The sequence below is a fragment of the Halyomorpha halys genome, unplaced genomic scaffold (assembly GCF_000696795.3).
Source record: "Halyomorpha halys isolate HHAL.00 unplaced genomic scaffold, Hhal_1.1 Scaffold1302.1, whole genome shotgun sequence".
In the NCBI taxonomy this organism is placed as follows: domain Eukaryota; kingdom Metazoa; phylum Arthropoda; class Insecta; order Hemiptera; family Pentatomidae; genus Halyomorpha; species Halyomorpha halys.
In genome coordinates this window covers 329779-357234 of record NW_027105443.1, presented here as the reverse complement: position 1 = coordinate 357234, position 27456 = coordinate 329779, and the positions used below count along the sequence as shown (strand labels likewise).

The 27456-nt window shown below is 30.2% G+C and overlaps 1 protein-coding gene and 1 long non-coding RNA gene across 8 annotated transcripts in view; one reads left to right on the top strand and one right to left on the bottom strand.

The window, feature by feature from the left end:
* Positions 1-36: 36 nt before the first annotated feature.
* LOC106689212 (uncharacterized) lies at positions 37-17972 on the bottom strand. Of its 6 annotated transcripts, XM_014434094.2 has the most exons (4): positions 17876-17972; positions 10593-14621; positions 10319-10482; positions 37-3871 (listed from the first exon to the last, which is right to left on the bottom strand). In XM_014434094.2, exon 4 carries the CDS (start codon positions 3523-3525, stop codon positions 2158-2160), a length of 1368 nt encoding a protein of 455 aa, XP_014289580.1. In that variant the 5' UTR covers positions 3526-3871; positions 10319-10482; positions 10593-14621; positions 17876-17972; the 3' UTR covers positions 37-2157. The 6 variants fall into 6 exon arrangements, with proteins under 6 accessions (XP_014289580.1, XP_066907368.1, XP_066907372.1 ...); XM_067051267.1 differs by having other exon boundaries at positions 10319-14621; XM_067051271.1 differs by lacking the exon at positions 17876-17972 and adding an exon at positions 16764-17024 and having other exon boundaries at positions 10319-14621.
* Positions 7756-27456, top strand: part of LOC136796744 (uncharacterized) — a 128542-nt gene continuing 108841 nt past the window's right edge. For both annotated transcript variants that reach the window (XR_010844488.1, XR_010844486.1), the window contains exons 1-2: positions 7756-7844; positions 7939-8055. This is a non-coding gene — a long non-coding RNA (uncharacterized lncRNA). The remainder of the gene's footprint in view (positions 7845-7938; positions 8056-27456) is intronic.

The window sequence follows — 27456 nt, the reverse complement described above, 5'->3', positions numbered from 1 at the left end:
GGAAATAATTCATGTATATTTTAATACTGAAAGTACAAACAAAACTGCTTTGCAGTAGGAACAATTAAAGATCATACTTGTACTTGTTTTTGAGCTTTACATAATTTGTATAAAACTGGTGCAAATTTTGCTGTTGTATAAAAAAAAAAAAATATATATATATATTTTTCCTTATTACTATGGTACATTTTCTATTATAAATTATACAATGTATCCACTATATTTTCTAAAAAATCTATATGCAGACAATATATTGGATTGCAAAATAAGTTCTTAGCGTTTTTAAATATTTTAATTTAATCCTCTCTGTTTTTATAAAATCATGTTTATTTGGTCAATAATGTTTACATATCCTAAAAAAAGGATTACTTAAAGTGCTTTTATGCATCAGTTTCAACCGAGATTCCTCATCTTTAAGTAGTAGTTTGCATGCGCAAAATGGAAGAGAAAAAAATTCATTTTTGTCATTGAATGATTTTTTATTTCCAAAAAGGAACATCCATTGCACAGACGGCTAACAAAATTTGCAGTTTGTATGGCGATGATGGCTTAGGAGAAAGTGGTCAGACCGTTCCTAAGTGGTTTTCTCGGTTTAGAACCGGGAATTTTGACTTGGAAGACGCAAAGTGCTCGGGTTGTCCTTCAACTGTTTATAACCAAATTCAAGCATTGGTCACAGACAACTCTCACTCTAGACACAGGATATCGCAGAACTGTGCCCAGTTGGTACGATTAAAGGCAACGGTTGAGCAAAAGCGTCCAGCATTCGCTAATCAAAAAGGCATAGTTTTACATCACGATAACGCCTGTCCTCACATGTAGACCCGGCAGAAATTATTGGAGTTTGGCTGGGATGTGACCCCTCTCCAACCCTATTCACCAGACTTTGCCCCTACAGATTTTCACTTATTTTGGGCCCTTAAAAACTCTCTTAACGGGAAACATTTTAATTTGCTCGAGGAATACAAAACATACATAGAGGAGTTCATTGTGAAAAATCTGGTAAGTTCTGGGAGGACGGAATTAAAAAATTACCTGAAAGATGGTATCATGTAATAGATAGAAAATGGGTCATATATATTTGAAGTTTTTATTGAAATCAAAAGTAAAAAACGCTACATACTTTTTTTACTACCCAATACATACAAAATATTTGGATATGAGTCATTCTTCAAGAAAGTGAAAATGTAATATCCAAAGCATTTTCCATGCCACATTTTAGTTTTTCAAGTTAAAAAAAAACATTTTACTGAGGTGTCTGAGTTTATTTTAAAGGAATTTTTCCCCCTAATTAATTAGTCATTCAAACAGAAAAAAAAAATCAATTCCCTGTCCAATCATCATTTCTTCACACAATCCCACCCCATCACACCAACACAACCTTAGCACCTTTTTTGTTCTGAAAACATTCTAAGACATTCTTTACTGTGATTCCATGCAAAATAGTATAATTTTTGTCTTCATTGATATTTAACATGCTCTTAATTAATGAAAACTTAAACATTTTTTTTAATTTAATAGTAAATGCTCTCTCTTAATTAAAAAAAATATATATACGTGTAATTTTTTTTGCTCTAATACTAATTCAAACAAAATAAGAAAAAATATAGGCCTCTGCAATGGTGTCCCTTTGGTAAGAGAGGCCTGGAGTGAATCTCCTCTCCATCCTATACCTCTGACGAGAGATGAAGATTTGATTGTGAAACACTATCACTATTTTTGAAACACCCTGTCATTTGCATATTTATAATTTATCTTCAAAATAAATGCACCTACTCTATAGAGTATAACTTTTTAAAATCAATTTTTAATTTTTTGAAATTTTGGATTCAAAATTGTCGATTCCTGTGAGAATGATTCATATACAAAATATATAAATACAACAAATCTGATTATTTATGATATCTATTTCACATATTTTGGTCCCTTTCCACTTTTATTAGTACATTTACAATTGTATTTATTGTCTGTTTTTTTAATTAAAAAATTCATTCATAAATACCTTTACAAGAATTCCTGACATAGTTAAATTGTTAAATCGTATATCATCAATAGACAGTTTGCACTTAAAGAATAAACTTATATGTTTGCCACACACATTACTATGTATATTATTAGGCTTGGATAATTTTATTTGTTTGGCCTCTGGACTATTACTCAAACAGCTTCATTATATGTAAGGACATTTGTTGGTGATTTAATTGAAAATTTTTCTTGCTCCTTTCTAAATAAATCTATAATGTCATCAACGTCGTCAAGGATAGTAAGTGATTTCACTATTTCCCCCCTACCTTCAGTTGTTTGTTTTTGTCCTTCTTTTAAAATATATTCGATAATACTTTTTTGTTGAGAGTCCAAATGCTTCTTTATGTCCAAAATAACATCTTTTTGAAGCTTCAATAAAATTTTACTGATTGATTTTGCATTAACGTTTGTATGAAAATAAAATAAAAATGATAGTGCTAATTGAGCTGAATCAAAAGAAGTTAGTTCTTTGTTTTCTATGACATTCATGATCTGATTAATTATATAGAGACTGCCACAGCTAATACTACAGCCTGTTTCAATTGTGCTCATGACTATTCTTGGTACTTTACTTAATACCTGACCGCTTCTTGCTACGAGCTGACTATAGTGCATTGCCCCAGCTCCTGCTGCTCCCAGAATACCAGACACAAGTGTTAGCCAATCATTTCGAGCATCCTTCTTTGAAATGTCTAATGGTTGTCCATGTTTTTTTCTATCTATTAAACTTGTGGCTCCTCTAGCACTTGTCCAAACACCAGAGCTAACACCTGCTACTGCTGAGCCTATTAGAACAGGTGCAGCAACTGGCACTGCTAAAGAAGTTAAACCAATTGCTAAGCTACCTACCATTGCTGCATCGGATAAAATATCTGCCCCTTTAACAAACCTTTTTAATTTCTTACAGGTTGGAGAATATGCAAGATCGAGTTGAACATTACCATCTTTGTCACGGGAGTAAAATCCATTTTTTGGATAACAATATACACACTTTGGAAATATATTATCGTTTAAAAAAGCATCCCAATTTTTATAAAGACGACCTAAAATATCAACAAAGTAAGAAGTATATTTTGTACTGTCATCACTTTCTTTTAATATCCTGATGATTGGAAATTCAGCATATTCTCCATCCACATTTCCAATTAGATAAATAAAAGCCAAATAAATGTTCTCTGACTCACTTACTTTTTCTATTACATTTTGAATGTTTTCAATTATTTCACTTTGAATAGGATCTTTGAAGCTTATATCATTATCGTCTATATGTGACGGCGGTCCAAATATTGCAAACCCCAGCTTAAGCTTCAGGAAGTGTTTTTCATTTTGTCTGTATTGTTCCCAGGTTCTGGTTCCAAGGGTAGAGCAGTAGAAATCTTGGTTTTGCTCAGTTACACGGAGCCATGATTTTAAACTTTCGTTTGTCATAATTTCACCTTTAGTCTTATTTTGTGTAACTTTTGCAAGAAACTCTTGTAACTTTATGGTCAATTTAGACATTATACAAATATAAAAAAAATCCTTGTTTCTAAATACAATAATCTCAAAACTATAGACAAAATAAACTTAATGTTATTGTAACTTAAACAGTTAACATATAAATTGCTACTTTACACTTTTTGTCGGAGAGGGGTCTGTACTGTTAACTTTTACTCAGTATGATTATCCTATTATTTAGGATAATTTTAACATTAAGTGAATGGAAACTTTAGGATTTCACTCTCTCAAGTATATGCACCAGTTGGATCTTTTCAGTGGAGGTTGGAGGTTTAGAAAGCCAAGGCTCTTGCACATTGAGGTGGAATAGATAACCTCTCTACTGGTACCTGATGTTAGCATAAACTACCTGTAAAATAGATTGCATAAATCAATTACTAAATGTTTCATAAAGCAAAATGATTGGGATTTAATTTTTCACATAATTTCATATTTAATTGTAGTAGTTAGTTCTAAAATAAATGGGATTTCTTTATATAATTATATATATATTAATCAAGTTATATATAAAAACATAGAATCACAAACACATACAATTTAAATTACATAATTAAAACGCAGGAACACATTATTTTTCATAAACATTTAAGTCATTTTCAAACTAATCCTACATGCTTTCATCTTATAAATATGAATAAAATATTCTCAGTCTACCATTTAAGGCTGTACTTATTAGAACTGTAAAATGTCCTTATTTTCTTCCCTGACACAATCAGGTTGTTCTTTTCATTCTGGTTAGTTTGCATTTTTCTATTATTCATAAATTAATACTTTCTAGAAACCTCCTTTAAACTTATAATGTTCGGGGTTAAAGGAGTAAAACGTTTTATATTTTCTTTCAATATAAAGAAATTGTTTGAATGAAAATTAATTTATCAAAAACCAAGCATATTTTAATATTTGCTGCTGTAGAATAAATATTCTTACAAATATGTATGTATTTTTATACTATTTCTTCAAGCTTAATATAATTTCTGTGATATATCTTTCTTGGATGCCACCTATGTCAAGTATTTCTTGCTTATTTTGTATTAAATATTATTTGACTCATTAGTAATAAATTTACCTTCTTTTTTTTTTCAGAGATTCTAGAAACTATTAGGACTGAAAAAGAATGGGGTGTAATTCTATGACATTTCTTAAAATTAAAAATAAACACATATAATTAATCTTGACATATTATTCATCTAATGGCAAAACAAGTGTAACATCAAGGAGAGGTGGTAAAACATTATTGAAAAAGTGGAAGATATTCTCGAAACTTGGCAATCCTATTATCAGGGAATGTTCTCTATGGAAGAAAGAAGGGGAGATAATTTTTTTGATCTAACAGACAAACTAAAAGACAATATAGATCACTTGTCACTCAGCTGGAGGAAATGGATGACACCATTGGGGAAGATAAGGTAGAAAGCTTATTAGACATGGAATAATGAAGGAGAAGAGATATATTTAAAACAGCACAGAGCCTTTTTGAAATAATTTGGATGGAAAAAGAATATCCCATAAAATGTAACGCTGGTCATCGCTTCTCAACAGTCTGAAAAAAAATCTTAAGACCAGTTAGAAAAAAGAAAATGTCAAACCATCAATCTAGAGACATTATGTAAGAATTTTCAAAGTATAAAACATATATAAATAATTATATATTTATCAAACAAAAGGATAGTTGAGGTGATATGTCCCAAAAATAATACTTTGAATTTTTTTTTACTGTATAAAAATCATATATTGGTTTATCTAGATTCAAGAGGTATTATAATTTGGGGGAAAACATTTAAATAGTTGTATTATTTTATTTTTGCAGTCTTTTCATGCTAACCCCTTCTCAATGAAACATATGCATAAAGGACAATATTATCTTACTCGTGAGAGTCCAATATAGAGAAGTTTCACTGTATAGGAACGAAGTTAACTTACCTTGAAAAAATGCATTCTAAATTCCAAACTCTCTGGGGTGTCCCACAACACAATATCACTTCAAAATATTCTGAAAATAAGTAACTATTTAAAGCCTCCAATTAGGAAGGTGGACCTCTCTCTGTGATTTAGTTGTTTAGTTAATGAGTTGTAACACATTCCTGGGAGTCAATGAAGGGTTAACAAAATATTATTTGGTTACCTATTTATTCATCTTACTAAATTGAGTTAAATTAATTGTGAATTACCATGTTTAGAACATTCTTTATAATATTATTTTGTGGAAATAACTTGTCTTGTTTTGGTCCTTTTATGAACATTTTCAAGCGACTGTTATTTGATATAACCATAATCTTTAAAATATTTTCCTTTGACCATTCAAGATGGTAAACCTGTAAAATGTTCTTATTTTCCTCTCTGATTAAATAAGATCAAACATCCTATAATTCTGGTGAATTTATTTTAAAATTCATAAATTAATATTTTGTAAAACCATCGTTAAAACTTTAATCATATATTATTTGTAAATCACAATTCATTTTTAAATTTTCAACTTTGAAAAATTTCATTTTATTACTTATTAATTAATTACTTATTGATTAAAATTAGTTGTAAATTATCTTTTATTTCAATATCCTAAAACATTTTTTAACTTTATTTTCCTAACACCACTTATCACCCATGGTATTTGAATCAATTGAAATTATGACAAAAGACTGTTAAGTTTCGCTCTGTGGAGATTCCTATTATACTGTGTTAGTTGGTGAAATGGCTAAAAAGATTTCACTGCACCTTTGTTGGGCTAAAAAAACTTTGCAGTATCCTTGTTAAACTAAAACAAATATGAAAATGTCAGCACAATTATCCTCAGAAGCCTTGAGTATGTAGTAAAATAAGAAAATAACAGTGGAAAGTAAATGCTGGGATGCACTGTATGTTTTCTAGTTTAATATTTTGAGAAAGAATATTACCCTATCTGTAAATTTTATTAGTACAATCCAAATCTGTTTTATAATTTATTGTATTTTCCAGGTTTCTGTGGTTGTTACTACTTCTCATAATTTTCTTTTAAATTTATTTATTATGATTATAATTCATTCTGAAATAATTTATTAACAGGATGTAAAAATTTTATATCTCTATATTATATAAAAAAGTTTTTAGTGATCACTGTGTGTAATTTATTATGGGGACTGGTTCGACATTAGGCCGACAAGGGGTACCTCCCAAGTAAAATAAAATAATGAATAAAGAAGAAAATTATTACAGGTACTTATGATCAATAAAAATCTGAAAATTATTAGTTACAGTTTTTATTGTTTATACAAATTATTGTTACAATTTTTATTAGTAAAAAAGTGTTTTAGAATATTAAAAACAATGTAATTTACAATTAATTTGAATAAACAGGTAACCAAATAAAGGTTTTCCTAGTTGTTTTTTAAAAAGTAAATTGTGATGTATTAATAATAAAAGTTTTAAGGATGTTTTATGCATTACTCGTGACTTTTCCAAGAGTGCTGTCTTGGGATGACAGTCTTGATCTGATTGTACTAGAGGGGAAAATAATAATATTTTACACTCTTAACAAGTACCTCCTTGAGTAATATAAAAAATAATTATTTAAGTTTAAGGATTTAGATTAAATATTATACTTACAATCATGATATATAAGATGAGTCTATAAGTATATCATTTATCATTAGACTGAAACTAGCCAAAAAAGGGCTGAAATCTTAATAGAAAACAATATATAGAAATAAAAATGTTGTATTCATAAAGTAAATGTGGGATTTAATGGTTATTTGTTTTTTTTTTAAATCAAATTTGATTAGTATTAAAAATAATGATTGAATTTTAAGTAATCATATTAAATAATATAGGTACAATCATGCTATAATAACAATATAAAATTATGATATATTAACAGCTTTTTCTGTGTTTGAGTACTAAGCAACTTATTTTTAAAAAAACTTCTAGAGATTTTAATCAAGAAAAAAATATTTTAAATTTCTTCTTAAATATCATTTCAGAATAATATAATTTGGAATAATTGTTTTACAATCACTTATTGCATAAATTTATAAACACATATAAACTAACTTTTAAAGATCCATGATTTTAATTTTATTATGAAGTGATATAAATTTTATTTGGAATCACAATTGTTTTAACATATCTCTGAAAATTCAGAAAGAATACCATCATTATGATCAGGAAAAGTCAGAAATAAACATTACTCACCACTATTTGCATATTGCACATCTGAAAATACCTCTCCTGCCATCTGTAAGGGTCAATATTTGTGTTGTGCCTGGCACAGATAGGTTCCATCATTATAAATAAACACAATGTGTCGCAGTTGGTATGATGTTTATTTTATTGGTCTTCTTGAGCAGTATGTAAGGAAGCAATATAAAATATATAAAATAATTTTAGAAATTGGTTGAATTTATTCTCAAATAAAGAATTTTCTATGTTTTGTTGTATACACAGGATGTCTTGTAAGACTTCAGCAATATTTAAGGAGGTTAAAATAGACCTCACAAACAACAAAATAGCTAGCATAGACAATGCTCCCAATCTCTACAGAAAACAGGAAATTTTTTTAAAGTAAGTCACTGTTTTTATTAAATAGGAAGCAATAACTAAAAAATTATGGAAATTCTAAAAGGTAACATAATATACTAGTAATATAAAAATTACTTTAAACACAAGTAGAATTTGTCTTTGTTCAAACTGTTTGAAAAGGGAACTTTCAAGTAGCTTAATAACACAAAGATTTGTTTTTTTGCAAAAACATAAAATTCCTGATTATATAATTTTTTTAAATCAGTTTTCAACTGGACTACAGATTATTCAGTTTTAGAAAAATGTTCTTGGTAATAGGTTTTATGAAAGTGCACATTAATTGAGTTGAGGTTTGTCACTGAATGAGCTAACACCCCTCAGCTTATTTATTGTTATAAAAGTTGAGCACTAAACAGTAAAAATAACTATCACGTTATCAATACTCGTTTTGATTAAATAATAAAATTTACAGATTGACAAGTAACAAAAATAATGAATATTTCTGGTAATGACATAATCAATGCTTACATAGCTATGCACATTTTCTATGATTTTTCCTCATAGAATGTCAGAAAGGTCAAATGGTCATTGATCATTTACATAAATCTCATGAATTACACGTACATAATATATAATGGTTTAAAGATTCTGGAATAGTAAGTTGAGTAGAGGCTGATGTTTTCATTCTCCAGTCCACTTTCATTTTGATTTCAATATTTCTTGAAATCTATCTCAGAGTAATTGCAAATATTTCGTATGAATTCCAAAGGAAATTTAATCCTCTACAAGATTGTTTATTATGTATTTTGCACAAAAAGATATGAGGAAATAAAGACTTTAGTAAAAACAACTGGCATTTCTTAGTTTTTATTTAGCAAACAATGATGACCCAATATCTTGATGACTGTTGGGAATTTCCATACACATTATGTAGGAAACTTGCAGGAAATTTAATGCTCTTTAGCATTGGTAATAGCACAATTTTTCTAAAATGCTCTTGAAGGGAGTTAATGAAGAAAACCAAAAAAGGTCCTTTTCTTGATGGTTTTCTCAAGATAGCAGAAAAGCTTGAGTTTCCCAATCCCGAAAATTAGAAACTCAAAAATTTGGATTTTTCAAGAGAGTTTCAGTACATATAACATCTCTGAAAATTATTTTTGCTCCTTTTGGAGCAAATAATGGTCAGTAGGATATTAAGACCTTCCTTGACTATACATGGGAGAATACCGTCCATTCCTGGGGCCTTATAAGGCTTGAGCGCTTCCCACTTAATGGCCCCGTCTGTAACGATAGACTCCGCTAATACCCACTCCTCCTCATTAGCCTCTCTGAAGGAATCCATGTTTGGAGGGTTGTCTATTGTTCTGTGCTGGCAACTTGGAAAGTATGTATCCATTAAATGGGACAAAGTTTCCTCTAAACTAAAGGTCCACTTCCCATCTGGTTTTCTTAATGCACCTAGTGGCTGTTCACCATTGCTTCCTAATAACTTCATTAAACGAAAGGCTTCCGGCGTGCTTTCTATGTTGCAGCAGAACTTGCGCCAGCCATCTCGTTTATGTCTTCTCAATTCTCTTTTATACTTATTGGAGGCAGCCCGGTATACATCCCAGTCCGTCTCTAACTTTGTTTTATAAGCTTTATTATAGGCTTTTCTTATGTCTTTTATAGTTTAGTCAATTCGATTGCCCACCATCTGACTTTTTTACTAGGCTCCCTTTTCAATGGACAAGCCTTCTCGTAGGCTGATATAACCATTCTTTCAAGTAGGCTAGATTCAATGTCTAGCTGTGGTAGTCTTTCGGAAGTGGTAGTAGTGGAAAGTCTTTCCACCTCATAGGGTGAGTTGCCTTCCAGTCTCTCTCTGAAGAGACCCCAGTCTGTATTTCTCGGGTTTCTCTTCATTGTGAGTAGAGGTTTCTCAGCTATAATCTTAAATGAGATCAACCTATGGTCAGACAGTGTTATGTCTGAGGTGAGCCTCAAGTCTTTACAAAGGCTTTTAATCCTGCTTGAGGCCAGCATAATATCTAAAACCTCATCCCTTGGTTTTAAGGTTGCTTTGCCCCCTCTGTTAAGTATTTCTAAGTCTGTTGAGGCTTAAAATTCCAGCAAGCCTTTGCCTCGCTCATTGGTGTCTGTGCTTCCCCACAATAGGGTGAACATTAATATCTCCGCCAATTAAGAGTGGTAAATTTACCTCCCTAGCGTACCGGAGAAGTCTTTCTAAGTATTGGTAGGGTGGATCTAAGCTATGAGGGACATAGACAGATCCTACTAACAATTTAATCTTATTAATACCAACCTTGATGTTTAGTACCGTGGACCGTGGTGTCTTTGGTATTAAGCTGAGGGAGAGGCAGCACCTGAAGGTCCTTGGAGACCCAGATGCAAGTCCTCGGGTTGACTTCACATGGAGTTGGGCAGATTATCCTTCCGCCTTTACCTCCTAATCCTCTAGTAGTCCCTCTATAACAGTAAGATTCTTGGATTAGTACGAGGGTCGATTTGACTCCTGAAAATGACTTGGCTAATTCTGCAGTAGCTGACTTATTGTGTTGAATATTAATTTGTCTTACCTTGATCATTGATGTGGCAGATGAGGAGGAACATAAGAAAGGCTAGCACCTATTGGCGCTTAACCTTCCTTTGCTTCTCCTGAGGGGAGTGGCTACTCTTTGTTGAATAGACCGGCGCTCTCAATATGGTCAGTCGAACCAACTCGTATCTCAGCTGCCAGTCATTAGCTTCCAACCAAGCGATCATGTTGCTCAGCACCTTGAATATTGCTCTAAGGTGGTCTGGATCGCCTTCTGCACCCACAAACTGCCACTGATCAGTACCTACCAGGTCCTCGTTCTAGTACTCGAGAAGCTAAAATATATACTATACTATATACTCCTCTCCTAGCATCCCAAACCTTTATCTTCATTTTTGGCTGATAGCCCAAATATCAGCAATTCAATTCTATGAAATTACTTCTAAACTTTTCAATAAAAAATATTTCCTCTTAATAAAATTAAATCTGATTGATTATGGGCTTTTCATATCTCTTCTTCAGTAATCTTGTTTAGTGATTGATATTATATGGTCTGAAGACCAATTTAACAACTACATCTGTCTCCTGGCACAAAGTTTCCAAGACATTGAACACAAAGTGAAAACATTTAAAGATGGATCCAGAATAACTTTGGATGAGTTTGGAAGACCAAGATACAAAACGACATCTGATTAAAGTAAACGTCTTCTCAGTACTACTGTATGCATCCGAACTTAAAAGAATTACAAAAAAAACTTCAGATATTAGTCCATAGATGCTTGAGAAGAAGATACGAGGCATCCATAGACCTGATATCTTTTCAATACAGAATTATGGCAGAATACCAATATCAAGCCAATAGATGAACTGGTCAAGAAAAAGAAATGGAAGTAGATTGGTCACAACCTAAGGAAGCATGACAATGCGATAGAGAAAAATGTACTTAGTTGGAGTCACAGCGTAAACCGGTTCAAAGGGCAATCGGTGGCTAAAAATCTTTGCTACAATGGGAGCTAAGGGATTATTACTACTGAATGTATTGAATTTTCCTAACAGTTTTATCTCTATAAAATGGTGCATTTATTATTGAAATAAATTTAAAAAAATATGTTAACATTTCAACTAATACTTTCACTTACCTTTATATAGAATATATAGTAAGGGAATTGTAATTGTGAAAAAATTTTTGCGAAATGGTTTGTGTATAAACAAAAAAAAAGTTATACGAACCTGAACTCATATATGACTGGGATGTTAAAGCAACATTTTCAATAATATCTACTGGCTGGAAGTGCCATTTTATTGAATAGACATTTTCATTTTTTTTTTTCAGTTTCCTCAAAAATGGCTCAAACGATTTTGATCATATTCGGTTAATCAATGCAAATGATATTTTATATGAGATAGGTTTTATACTCATTGGATAGTTTAACAGGGCTTAAAAGCCGAATTTTCAAAAATCTTCCTATAAAGTATCTTAAATTTTGTTTATTTGAAATGATTGACCATTTTTCTTTATAAACTGTAATAAAAACATAAAAGTATGAACAATGAAAGAATTTGATAACTAATTAATTGATAAATTTACTTCATAATTCGCAACTGAAGAAATTGTTATATATATATTTTTTAGGAATGTATTATAAATTTCTACGCTGTAGCAATGGTGGGGAAGTTATAATGACCTATGTATTTGGTAAACGTTTTTGTTTTTTATTCTTAAAAAAACAAAACAAGAAAAACAATTAATTGAAAATAGCTAATATATATTTTAATAAACAAAGTACAATAATATTTAGGGCATAGTAAAATTAAAGGTAAATGTGATTCATGCTTTTGACCTTGAAGTAGGTAATTAATGTAAAACAAGTGCTTATTATAAATCAAATTCCAATTCTTTGTTTGTGCAAATATTTAGACTTTATATAAACAAAAAAAAATTTTTTCTTTTCTTTATTACTTTACTAGATTTTGTACTATAAATTGATTAATATATAAATAAATATGTATGAGTGGTTTTAAAAAAAACTGTCAATTATAGCGACCTTATAGAATGTTGACACATTCCATCTTATAGAATTTTATGTTTTCATTGTAGTATGAATCTTGTCAGAAACATTCGCAACCTCTAGCATCCCTTTCTAGTTCTTTTGTTTTACGAACTCAGCCAATAGGGATAGTTGTAGACATGATTGCCTTTCTGAAGCCAGATTAGTTGTCACCACGGTTTTGTCACATTGGTCTACTTTCGGAAACATTCTGCATTTAATCTATGGTTGATAGGTAACTAAGCTCTTTTCTTCTGGTTTAATAAATGGGGTTTTGGGCCCCAAAAAAGTTATTTGTGCTCTATTTTCTCATTCATCATGGAGTAGGAATATTAGTTGGTGATTTATCTTTAAATGTTTCTTTTCCCACTTTAAATAAATCTTGTATGTCATCAAAGTCATCAAGGATTGTAAGTAATTTCACTATTTCACCCCCACATTCATTAGTTACTGGTTGTTCCCCTATTTTTAAAATATATTCTATAATATTTTTTTGCTGAAAGTCCAAATCCTTGTTTCTGTCTAAAATAACTTCTTTTTGAAGCTCCAGTAAAATTTTAGTCATAGCTTTCACATCAACTTTTATATGAAAATAAAATAAAATAGATAGTTCTAATTGAGCTGAATCAAAAGGAGTTAATTCTTTGTTTTCTATTACATTCAAAATCTGATTAATTATATGAAGACCACTACAGCTAATACCACTGCTGGTTTTAATTGTGCTCATGACTATTCTTGGTACTTTACTTAATATCTGACCGCTTCTTGCTATTAACCGACTATAATGCCATGCCCCAGCCCCGGCTGCTTCCAGAATACCTGACACAAGGTTTAGCCACTCATTTCGAGCATCCTTCTTTAAAATGTTTAATGATTGTCCATGTTTTTTTCTATCTATTAAACTTGTGGCTCCTCTAGCACTTGTCCAAACACCAGAGCTAACACCTGCTACTGCTGAGCCTATTAGAACAGGTGCAGCAACTGGCACTGCTAAAGAAGTTAAACAAATTCCTATGCTACATGTCATTAATATATTACAAAAAATATTTACCCCTTTAAAAAACTTTTTTAATTTCTTACAGGCTGGAGAATACGCAAGATCGAGTTGAACATTACCATCTTTGTCACGGGAGTAAAATCCATTTTTTGGATAACAGTATACACACCTTGGAAATATATTATTATTTAAAAAAGCATCCCAATTTTTATAAAGCCGACCGAAAATATCGACAAAGTAAGAAGTATGTTTTTTAATGCCATCGCTTTCTTTTAATATCCTGATGATTGGAAATTCAGTATTTTTCCCTTTAACGTTTCCAATTACATAAATAAAACCCAATTTAATGTTCTCTGACTTACTTACTTTTTCTATTATATTTTGAATGTTTTCTATTGTTTCATTTTGAATTGAGTCTTTGAAACTTATTTTATTATCATCTATACGTGATAACGGTTCAAGTATTGCAAATTGCAGCTTAAGCTTCAGGATATGTCTTTCATTTGGTCCATATTGTTCCCAGGTTCTGGTTCCAAGGGTAGAGCAGTAGAAATCTTGCTTTTGCTCAGCTGCATGGAGCCATGATTTTAAACTTTCATTCATCTTAATTTTACCTTTATACATCTTTTATTTTTTTTTTGCAAGAAACTCTTGTAACTTAGTGGGCCATTGAGACAATCTTTAAATGTATGAAAAAACCTTGTTTCTAAATACAAAAATTTCAAAACTATAGCGAAAATCAACTTAATTATTCTTACTTAACTAGTTACTATTTAAATATAAGATAACTTTATATTTTATGTTGGAAAGTTGACAGAGCTATGAACTTTCACTCTGTATGATTATCCTCTTCTCTAGGACAATGCCAGTTCCGGTTGTATCACAACTTTTGGGTTTCACTTTCTCAAGAGTAGTCCCAGCGAATCTTGTCAGTGGAGATTGGGTCTTTTCCAAGCTAAGTTCTCTGCGCCAATAGGTGGAATTAATAACCTTCCTACTGTTATCTGATGTTGGTATAAGCTACCTATAACATTGATTAAATAAAACAATTACTAAATATTTAGTAAACTACTTTATTATGGCTTTTTATTTTTAAAATAAGTGGAATGATAATTTATTTGTAATATTGATCAAATTAGATTAAGAAAACATAGAACTATTTAATTCTACACTCTTTATAATACTAATTAATTCTATACTCATTATAAAATAGATTGTAAATTGTTAATTACTTTTTTTTCAATATCCCAAAACACTTTTATGACTTTATTTTCTAAATATCACTTATCATTCATGGTATTTGCATCGATTGAAAGAGTGATGAAAGATTGTTTAGATGTAGTATGTGAGGGCTCCTACTGAACTGTGTTAGAAGGCAAGATAGAGAATAGCATATTATTAATTTTAGCTCATTTAGCACCTCTCGATAATTTAAAACAATATTGTCTGAATCTTCCACATTTTCTGTTATCATTTCTGCTTCTCATAATTTTCTTCAGAAACATGAAAAGTTTATGTCAAGAATAAAATGCATATCATTGCTTAAGCTGTTATCTCGACAATCTGAAAACAAATCTTGATACCATTTAAATGAACGTAATGTCAACACATTGTTCTAGAGACATTCTGAAAGAATTTACAAAATAAAACAAATATTATCTATGTATCAAACTAAACAATGTTTGAGCTGAGATGCCACTAAAATACAACTTTGATTTTTTTTTTTTTTCTTTCAACATTCTAAACATATTTTTTTTTTCCCAGTTTCATTAGGTAGCACAGCTCGAGGGATAACATTTATATAATGTTATTATTTAATTTTTGAGTTCTTTTTATATTAACCCCTTCTTTACAGAAACCTAAGTTTCTAAGTTTTATTTATCTATTATCTAAGAACTAAGTTTTTTCTTGGTTGGGGATTATGCCAATTTGTCATTTCATATAATTCCCCTTAGTTGACACAGTCTGATCTAGCATGGGATAGAAGAATTGTTAAGGAGATCTTGTTTTTCACACTATCGGGTATGCATGACATTCTGGATTAAAGCCATCAGTTCCTCATTTTGTTTAATTGTACATCATAATTTCTGTTGCAAAAAATTTTGAAGAAAACAAAATTTGGAGAACATACTTGACTGAATTTGGAATAATACAACTCGTGTAAAGCTCCAACACAAAATTTAGTGACTCTTTTATAAGAATCAAGTAATGTATTGAGGATGATCCCAATGTAATCCTCAAAATTTGGTATACCATCTTGCATTATCCAATATTTTTTTCTTAGGATTTATGCCATGATTCTGAAGCAACTTTTAACTAACTGGTAATAATCTACAGAATTTTTCAAATATAAATATCAATTTTTTTTTTTATTGAATAAGTATATTTGCTTTGTGGAAAAAATATTTAGACAATATAAGATTCTTAATAAGTATCATTTATAAACTTTACATAAACATACCAATAAAAATTATAAAGATATATGTATATATATAGTTGACCGTAAAAATTTAAATATAAGAAGATGGTCAGGGTTGCGGTCAAAGGAACAAATAGTTTATAACTATTTGATTAAGATATATAACTATTTGATTTGATAATTATTGACTAATAGTTATAAACTATTTGTTCCTTTTTTTTTTTTACCACAACTCTGACCATCTTCTTATATTTAAAAATAATAACACATTTGGCTTTAGTTAGTTTGTTTTTAATTGTAATTTTTGGTGAACTTGAAAAGTTTGTTGTCCAAAATAAAATGTGTATCATCACTTAAGCTGTTATCTCAACAGTCTGAAGAAAATCTTGATACCATTTACAAAAAAGAAAATGTCAATACATCATTCTAGAGAAATTATGAAAGAATTTCAAGAGTATATAACATATATAAAAAAAATTTAGATGTATCAAACAAAACGATGGTTGAGGTGAGATGTACCAAGTACCATGTATAATACTTAGATTTTTAAAAAAATCATATTATTAGTTTTTCTGGATTCACGAGGTATTATAACTTGGGAGACAATATTCAAATAATTTTATTAATTAATTTATATGTTATTTTGATATCAATCCCTACCCATTGGAAACCTATGCATAAGAACAATATCATCTCCACGAGTGTCCGTTATATAGAAATTTCAGTTTTAAAACCAACCTAACTTACTTTAAAAAATGTATTCCAAACACAAATTACACTCTGGGTTGTCCCTTATCCCAAAATCACTTTTGAAATTCACTTCAGAATACTCTGAAAATAAATAACTATTTCAAGCCTCCAATTAGGAAGGTGTACTCCTTCTGTGATTCACATAGAGACTTCTGTGAACAACACAGACAAGCTTTCAAATTAGCCTCTACCTATAAGTAATTAAGTCCAGAGTGATCTTTTTGTGTAATTTTTTTGGTTTAAGTTAAATTTTTTTGGGTAAGTAGATGGAAAAGGTTTGAAATCTTACTTTTTTTTTATCATTAATAATTCACACTAAAATTTATTTAATTTGAATAAATAAAGTTTTTCCTAATTATTATTTTTAAGTTTTAACAGTATTTTCACAAAGATTAATTTATGAATTTGGAAAAATATCCGGATTTTTTATTGTTAGTTTGAAAATGGTAAAAAAAGGACTGAAACATAACTAAAAAACTATGTATTTTAATCAAAACTTTATAAAAATATATTTATTAATGTAAGATATGTTTTTATTAATTAAATATGAAAAAAAGTGGTTCTATGTTTCCTTAATCTAGTTTGATTAATATTAAAAATAATTGCCTTAGTATTCATTTTAAATAGTATATGTACAACCATGATATATAAGAATCATGATATGATCAGTTTATCAGTTTATCAGTATGACATATAATCTATGACATATGATCAGTTTGAAACAGGAAAAATAAAGGTTCGAAATTTTACCCAACAAATGATGAATGGACAAAGTTATAAAAACTTTGTAAAAAAGTTTTAATAAATGTAGGATTAAGTAATTCTCTGTTTCCTTATTATGTGTTTGATTACTGAGCAACTTGTTAAAAAAATAAATAAATAATAAAACTTTCTGGGCAATGAGTATCAACACAAAATATTTTAAATTTCTATATCAAAATCATTGCAAACTTATATAATTTGGATTAGTTCTTTTAAACAACACTTACAATCACTTATTGCATGTTGTGATTAAAATATTTTTATATTTATTTTTTAGCATTTGTTTCTTTGAAAATCCATGAAGAATAGATAAATATTGCTAACTAGAGCTATTTTTAAAATACAACCTTTCCTGACTGCTGCAAGGGTCAGTATTGGTGTTGAGCCTGACTCTGATTGAACCCATTGGTATAAACTAACTGCATGTATTCCATTGAATACGTGTGCTATTTGTTTTATCAGCCTTCCTGATTAATAAGAGTATGTAAATGATACCAACTTTTACTAAAATAGATTTGTTATCTCTTTAATAAAGAACCAATATAGAGTAAAATTAATATTACATGTATCAAATTTTAATAAAAAAAAAAAATGTTTATTTCATTTAGAAGATTTGTAGTTAATGAATGACAAATAAATAATCACTTTTTATTATTACGTATTTTATATTTGTAAATAAATATTTTTTACTCCGAAAAAGATATTATATTAAATTATATTATATTCTATATTAAATCATATCATACATATTTGTTTGAAACCTTTTTGTGTTTTGAAACATTTGATTTATTCAGGAGAATCAGGAATACATATCATGATTATTAAATATCTAAATTTAGAAGTATATCAAGTTATACTTTTGAACAAATAATTTTTCGTTTTTAATGAGATATACTGATAATTTTCCAACATGTCTATCAGGAATTGCAGAGTTAGTACTAAGAAATTAATAAGTGATTATTCAAACTTCTCTGGACTATTACATCCATTGTCCAAATCTTTTTATCTAGATGTTATGTCGTCTTGTTTGTTATAATTTATCCTCAAGTTTCAGGGGAATTTCTCAAAAATTATGAAGAACCCTCTCTGGAGGAGTATTGGAGAATTTATTTCATTTTGATTGAATGCATAAAAGTCCGTCTTTGTGTCAGTTTAGTATTTAACAATAAGTGTAATAAATTTCGGGTACAGGGTACTCAGTATTTTTGAGTAATATTTTCACGAATATTTACCTATGACAATTATACTATTCAATTGAGAGTATAACAGTTTAAAGTGTTTTTTTTTTTGGTTTGAATTATGAATTGTGAAACTACATCAAAGATGGCAATAACTAAGCAAGCAGCTTAAGAAATAGTTATTCAAAAAATAATTTCATTTTAAATTGTAAATAAATATACAACTTACAGTATTTTTAGTTTAGTGTTTAGAACTACTTATTCATGATAGTTTGGTTGCCTAACCAAGCTAAATGTTGTTGCCTGCAAAGAAACCGATCAATTGATAAAAATTAACTTTATTTTTAAATTGATATTTTATGAAACATTTCAAGAAACAGATATGTCAGAAACATTTCTAGAAGGCATAAAAAAATTCTTGATTTCTCCTAAATCGACACTTTTCACCATAAACACTATCTGTCTAGGGAATTTCACTTACTGAAACGTTCCATGTCAAAAGTTTTTATTTTTTTTGTTTTATTACTTTTAAAATAAAGTTATAGATGCAGATCTGGATAAAATATTATTTTTTCAAAACTGACTAGATTATTGGTTTAACTTTAAACTATCTATATTGTGATAGAAAAGATACAAAAAATCATTTATTGGCCAAATGAAAAATGCAATATTTTGATTAAATAAATAACAATCATATTTTGAAATTCTACAATTATTCTAAAATTGCCTGAATTTTTTTTTTTTAATATTTATTTATTTCTATATATTGCTAAACTACCCATTGGTACCACTCTAATGACATTTTACATTAGCTGGTCTCGAGGCTATCTTCTTTTCAGGCACCTCGGAGGATTGTCAGGAATGGAAGGGGATGCAAGATTAGAAACTAGGGGGTTTGAGTGGTTAGAGAGTTTATAATGGAAGGAGTGATATCTGGTTCGGGCTAGATCGGTTACATAGGGAACATTAAGGTCTTTATTTGTGACAAAGTAAGGAGCAATGAGGATTTTATGAAGAATTTTGGATTGTAAGGATTGAATACGAGAGGAATTCAAAGGTTTAGTGGAGCCCCAAAGCTCAACTCCATATGTCCAAATTGGCCTTATTTCAGTCATGTAGCGATGAACATGAACAAAGACCGATGTCTTTTGTAATGTGTTAAGTTTAGACCGTTTGTCTAGTAAGTGCTGTAATAATCAAAATCGACGTGCAGTTTCCTGTCTTTTCAGTCTTGTGTGAGGATTCCAGGTTAATTGTTTGTCCAAATGTAGTCCAAGGTAGCGGATCTGTTCGACAGGGGTAAGAGTAACATCATTAAATGAAACTGTAGGGCAGTCAGTAGGCTTACGACGAAGGGTAAAGGTGATTTGATGGGATTTGTTAGAATTTATCTTAATCATCCAATTACTACACCATTCTTCGAGGGCTGTGATATGGGATTGGAGATTTTGGTATACGATTAATGGGTTTCCTGAAAATTTGTATGTTTTTTTTACTTTAATTATTTGAGATCTTTTTCATTTCTGTCATTACACATTTTTATAGTAAGTTCTATGTTCTTTTTCGACTTTCTTTAAAATGATGTATAATTTGGAATGAAAAGATAACTTGTTTAATTCGAGATGTTTCTTCTTAAAAACAGGTACATCATAAAAAATTGGTAAAATACTGGCACAATACGTTTATTTAGTTCAATGAGACATAAATCAATCGAAGAATATAATAAAGTTTGATGTAAATATTTGAAAAATGCGTATTCATTTATTTATTTTGATTTATGTATATGATGAAAAACGAGTTTAGGTCATCATCGCCAAGTTGCTATTTATTTAAACTTGGAGCAAAAATATTATATCGATTTGTAAATTCCTACTGTTCGTAAGAATTTTATAATTTTTAAAAGGTTGTTTTGATAGTTACTAAGTGCTAAAAGTATATTTAGTATAATATAAACATCTAATGTATATTTAAAATGTTTATTTGCTCCTGCTTAAATATTCAACTTAGCCCTAGGTAAAGTGATGTGAAGGTGAAGAGCAAGTGAAGGGCATAAATGGTGGGGAGCACGTCGGAGTGAAACATTAAGTCATGGCATACGCGGTCGACATTGCGGTCTTAGAGTAACCAAGATGACATGGAAAGACTAGCAAAGACTGTAATAAGAATCAGAGAAAATCGGCTTCGAGTAAACGAAGATAAAACAAAGTATATGAAAGTAAGCCGAAAAATCCACTCTAACGTCATGGCCTGCTAAGATGGCAAATTGTTTCCGAAAGGATTCTGTTTCAAATACCTCGGCCGCACGAAACATCAATAAATGATCAACGGACTGAGATAGACCTGCGTATAACAGCGCCTTCTTTTCTTGGTCAAAAATACTGAAATCCCGTAAAATCACTAAAAATTTGAAGCTAAACTGTACAATGCCATGACATGGCCAGCTCTGATGTACGGCTTTGTGACCTCGGCTCTGACAGGTGACCTAGAAAGCAGAATCAAGACATTTATAGGAAAAGTTCTTCATAATTACAGGAGCGGTCTGAGATCAGAGCCTTAACACATGGAGAAGAAAAACTAACAGTGAACTGATTGCAAATACTGCTCAGTCAATATCTCATGATTTGAAGGCAAGGAACATCTCTATACAGCAATGAATGTCAGTATAGTAGGCAAGAAACTATATGAAAGGACAAAACCAGATGAATAGACAGAATCGGCAAAGAAGTAATGAGCTGCATGCAGCAAACTGGAACGTAGCAGCCTACGATAGACAGTAGTGGAGAAGGCTGGTTTGGGCGGTCAAAGATCTACGAGGGCTGTAGAGCCAACCGAAAAAAAAAAAGAAAAAAAAAAGGCTCTTGCTGTAAAATTGGCATTATGTAAGATTAGTAGCACATTCGGGTAAAGCAGAATATGTGTTTACGATAAGCCCCTTACAAATAGAGTTAGTAAATTAAAGTAAATTGTTTACATTTTCAAATATAGATACTCAACAAGAATAATAAATTAAAAATCATTCATGGCACACAATTAAAAATCTTCAGTGCATATTTATCGTAACATTATCAAACAGACAAAACTACATCTCATATTCAGAACAAAGGTATCTAGATCTAAATTTGAAGTTTTGGGTTATACATACAAATAATAATTTAAGATCCATTTCTCTGGCACTCCAAGAAATTTATTGTATATTTAGGCCAATATTATTCAACTAGTTGTACAACAACCCAAAAGAAGAAAAAAGGCAGTTATTTCACCCCGTTTTAATTACTTTAATGAAAATTATGTATAATTAATAGTGGGATTGATGAGTCTGTCAGGCATAGATAGGTAGAGGGAATAAAAATGGCGGCTGTTTCAAAACGTTAAAAAAAATAATTTTTCATTCGCTGCTATATTTTTTTAACGTTTTAAAACAACCGCCTTTTTTATTCCCCCTACCTATACTTGGCAGACTTATCAATTTTGACTATTAATAATAAATATTTTTCATTGAATTAATAAAAAATTGGGTGAAGTAACTGTATTTTTTTCTCCCTGGCTCTTGTACTGACCGGCTGACCTGTTCTAATGGTTAAATTAGCCATTTTATCAAGACTTAGATACCATTTGGTGGCTACAGTACTATCTTTTAAAGTTGTTCTTAACATGTTGCCTTTGTCATAAGGTACGTTTTGTAATTTGTGTAGCACATTTAGGATATTATTGGAGGAATCCAAAAGAAATTAAGTCACTGAAATACTAGTAAATAACTAACGGGCCAGTTTTTCTCCAGTGTTAGTATCATTAGGGGCACAAAAAAAATATATATATGTCGGATTAGAGAGAGTACATCCCATATCAGTAGTCCAAAAGAAGACTAACAAAATGGAGAAAGCATATCATTCCAAAACAATATTAGGCAACAGTATGTATATATTGAACTGTAGTTTATTTCACAAAACATAACAGAATAAATTGTTAATATTTTAATTGTTTACAATGGTATATTCTTGAAAATATTGTTTACCCATAAAAAACATAATTACTTTTTAAAATAATAAAGACGAAAGCTGAGAAAATAAATTTATAATTTGATTGACAAATTAAAAAAACTGTTTGGTGGCAAAATTGTACGAATTTTGACACCATCATTTACTCTTTTAATGAGTTATTATATTTCATAATTTCGGACTACCCATTTACCTTTAAACTAATTGCTAGTTTCGATAGAAATGAATTTTATCGAATTTATGCCGTCAGTTCAACAACATACTGTTTTTATCGATTTTAAATATTTAAAATTATTTTATTTCATACTACGTTGATTTAATTTTGCTTTTATGCTGTCAGAATTATATGCACTGATTATGTGTTTATATGAACTTAAGTTCATACGATAGAGCTTAAGATATACCAGTGTTAATTAAATGAAAGACTTGCTGTATTCTGCTTGCTTGAGCTTGAACTTCTCGCTGCTACTTTATGCTCTACTGGATTTTCATAACGTATAATGGATTCTTGATTTCTAAAGTTATGTTCACATGGTAACCATTAAACTTGAGTAAGCTGAAAGTTATAAGTACTCGTTTCAAACCAGTTTCTGGTAGATCGTGGAAAGTTTGGAATGCTGTATTTTAAATTAAAATAGAACAAACAAATGATTCTAGAAAGAAACCTAAAGGAGTTATATATATATATATAATTATATAAAACAAAATTTTCGAGGATATGAACCAAATAAACATGAGAATGCATAGAAGTTAAATATTCCATAACTTGCAACTTTTTGGTTGATGTAATATAGTTATGGAAACGCGTATCATTTCATTGCTCGTAACTATTAATTTTATAATTGTTTTCATAATCACTACCCAAAAAAAAAAAAAATACAATTTTAATTTGATCCAAGTCACTCAGCTTTGCTAGGTTCAGCAAAATGCTGAAAGAAAGAGTGCTCGAATTTCAAGTGAACTAGAACCAATTAAATTGTTATTTACTTTCATGGAATAAAATTATTTATTATTATTAAGATTCTGCTTTCAAGAAGAACAGTGAGGGATTTAAAAATTTTGTTTTATTTCAGTAAGATTTTATAAAATAATATATTAGAAGCGGTTCACTGCTCCCTCGCTCCTTTTTATGGTCCTGTTGGGGGCAAACCTCAGTTATGATCTCCTTTATTGCTTTGACTTTTATTAGTATTCGTATGGGATTTCATGTGGTTTAATTTTTCTTCTTAATGGCGTTTAAGGTTTTCTTGCAGTTCATAAATTATCGGACTGTTTCAATTGCTTTTTATGTTTTCTACCTACCAGAGACGTAAGTAAATAACTTATTTCTTATTTATTTAAAAAATGTATGTATAATTCACATAGATAAATGTATATAAGTACTGATGTACATGGTCCCCTTTCGATTTTTTTTTTAACTGAAAAATATAGTTTAAAGGAAAATAAATCAAATATTATTATAAAACACAACAAATTAATGGTTTAGTATCTAAACGAATTTTTTTATTTTATATATAAAATTCAGGTTCTTATATAAAACATAAACGTTCTAGTGTTGTATCAAAAGATTCAATAAAGTGTTACGGTTTTATGATTTTTTATTTTTAGGATACGGAAACTTTTTTTTCTCCACATTTAGAAATATTTGTAACAATAGATTTTTTAGTGAAAAGTTTTTTATATTTCATAGCCAAAATGGTTTCTTGTGTTTTGGAAAGTACGTTTAAAAATAATTTTAATTTATAACATTATTTTTACCTCAATTGTTTTTTTTTCCCCCGTGTTCTCCATAACTTCATAAATGAGTGATTTACCTATTCGAAGAAGAGACCATTGTGTTGTTATTGCTTAAATTATTTTATCGGACCGCTATAGCCCACGAAGGGTCGGAGGTGGAGTACCCCTAATACAATGTACTCGTATGAAAGTAGTCACTATTTACTTAGTCACTATTAGTTAGTCAGTATTTTTACCAAATTAAAGGAACCGAATTAATGAGGCTCCCTACCCCACAAGGACTGACTCTCGGCTTCAGTGAAACAGAAAATAATTGTCTGGCACAACCGAATTCGAAACCGGTTCGTGGAGTTAGTAACACAATTAATAATATTGTTAAATCCACCTCAAATTGATGATATCTTTTTGTAGGAAAACTTTAAAAAGAACAAAACAAAACAAGCTGGCTCCTAATACAAACATTTATTTGGTCAAGCTGACAATAGAAAACATAAACATAAAATAAACAAAACAGTTACAATAAAATAATGAATAAAAGCAAAATAAAAGGCCTTTAAACAACAACAAAATAAATTATGAAAACCAAAGAAACAAATTTATAAAATTAATAGGTATATAAAATAAATGCTGGTCGGCGGTCCCGAACAAAAGTTGATCCACTCCGATAGGTCAGAGGAAGATAATTTGCTGTCAAGACGTGTAGGTTACCGCCAACTCTCAAACTGGTCCAAAGTTGATGGGCCCACGTCTGCACTGGCTCATCAACAGTCCAAATGTACAAAGCCGAGATGGCCACACTGGCTCTTACTGAGGACAGACAGGGTCTGGATGTTGTAATGAATAATACGAGCCAACTAATTAGCACTCATATTCATATTCCAGTCTAAGGTCAGAAACACATAAAAGGTCTGGTTCCGGTCTATAATTTTGAATTAAAATACTCAAAATGTCCAATAAATAATACCAATTGAACGCAGATAAAGGTTAGAAACTATAATGGCCACTAATTAGCAGGAACTGATTTTAAACCAAGATAGTCGGCCTGTTGCTAGGCGACGCCTTAGCAACGGTTTAACAACCCTTAGCAACTGTTTCTTTTACACTTAATTATAACACTAATATAAAATACATACATATGTCTTTTCTAATTAACAAAAATTCTAAATAAAATAATACAAATAAAATAAGTGTAATTAAATTAACTTCTAATACTAAATAAATACTATTTACAAAAGATTCACAATTTAATTATTAAATATAGTAAATATACATATGCATACAATTATAAATATTATAATTATTAAATTGAACTACTAATTTAGTTATCAAATATTTCAAGTTCTTATTAATAATATTAGTAAATAGTTGTGGGTATATTAAGGGAAGGGATGGGTTTTACAACATTCTCCCCCAGATTAAATGTTCTCGTGTTTCAGAGGTTGGTTGGGCAAGGTACGAAGGGTGTTTTTGTACCACTTATTGCATTAGTACCACGTCATTGAACATAATTCTTATTTCAATTTCGGTAACTTTAGACGTTTGATTTACATGAGCCCACATAGATCAAGGGCCATTGTTAGTATAAAAATTGATCTCAATCAAAAGTTCCCCTTGTAATCCGATGCAGTGTAATTTTCTATCTTTTCTGATCTATTTAAAATGTATCAGTTATATATCATTTTAGGACTGCGGTAGATGAATTTCTACCCCTATCCGAATTATTTTTTCTTTCAGTTGCAACGCCTCGGTGTATGTTTCGTTGTGACTAGACAAAAAACTAAGAATTTTTTTCATCGAAAGGATTGTAGAGTATGAAGATTGACGTTGACCAGTAGTTAAGTTTTCATGAAAAGCAAGTAATGCATCGAAAACTTTTTTTTTATTATCTTTATAGGAATTTACAACTGTACATATTTATACATGTAGTAAATTTGATGTATGTTATTATGGAGTGATACAGACGTATAGAGAAACTACCCATTGGTAGAACTCTAATGAAGTTTTTACATTAGCAAGTCTCGTGGTCATTTTCTTTTCAGGCGCCACGAAGGATTGTCAGGCAGGGATGGAAGAGAAAGCAAGGTTAGAAACTAGTGAGTTTGGATGGTTAGGGAATTTATAATGAAAGGAATGATACCTGATTCGGACTAGATCGGTTACATATGGAACATTAAGGTCTTTATGTATGATTTTATTTGTGACAAAGTAAGGAGCTTTAGGATTTTGGATAGAAGAGGAATTCGAAGGTTTAGTGGAGCCCTAAAGCTCAACTCTATGTATGTCGAGATTGGCCTTATTACAGTCATGTAGCTCAGTCTTTTGTAATGAATTTAAAGTTTAGACCATTTGTCCAGTAAGTGCTGTAATAGTCGAATTGACGTGAAGTTTCCTGTCTTTTCAGTCTTGTGTGAAGATTCCAGGTTAGTCGTTTGTCCAGATGTATTCCAAGGTAGCGGATCTGTTCGACAGGGGGTAAGATCAACATTGCTAAAAGAGACTGTAGGGCAGTCGGTAGGTTTGCGGGGTAAAGGTGATTTGATGGACTTTATTTTAATCCTCCTATTACGACACCATTCTTCGAGGGCTGTGATATGAGATTGGAGAGTTTAGGATACAATTAAAGGATTATTATTAACTGCCAGCACCCATGTGTAATCAGTGTAAGTGGTAGGAATAGTGTTACATCGAAAACCATTTCTAATTTTAGAATTATTAAATTGATTATTCGAAAGAAAAATGATATAAAAAAGTTACTACGTTAAATAAAGTGTTTTTCTTTTTAATCAAATAACCGTTTGAAACAACGCAATATTATTTTGTTGACACCTGGTTGCTGCGGTAATTTGCGTTGGTATTGCGTCTTCTATTCTAATTTTTGAAAAAAGTGGTTGCGTGATGTAATTAGAAACTTATTTTTTTTAAAGATTATAATAATTACAAATTTATGACTTTTAACTTCCAAATATACGGCCGTTTTGCGGCATTTTTTTCCGTAAAAGGTCAATTTTCCGTGTTTTT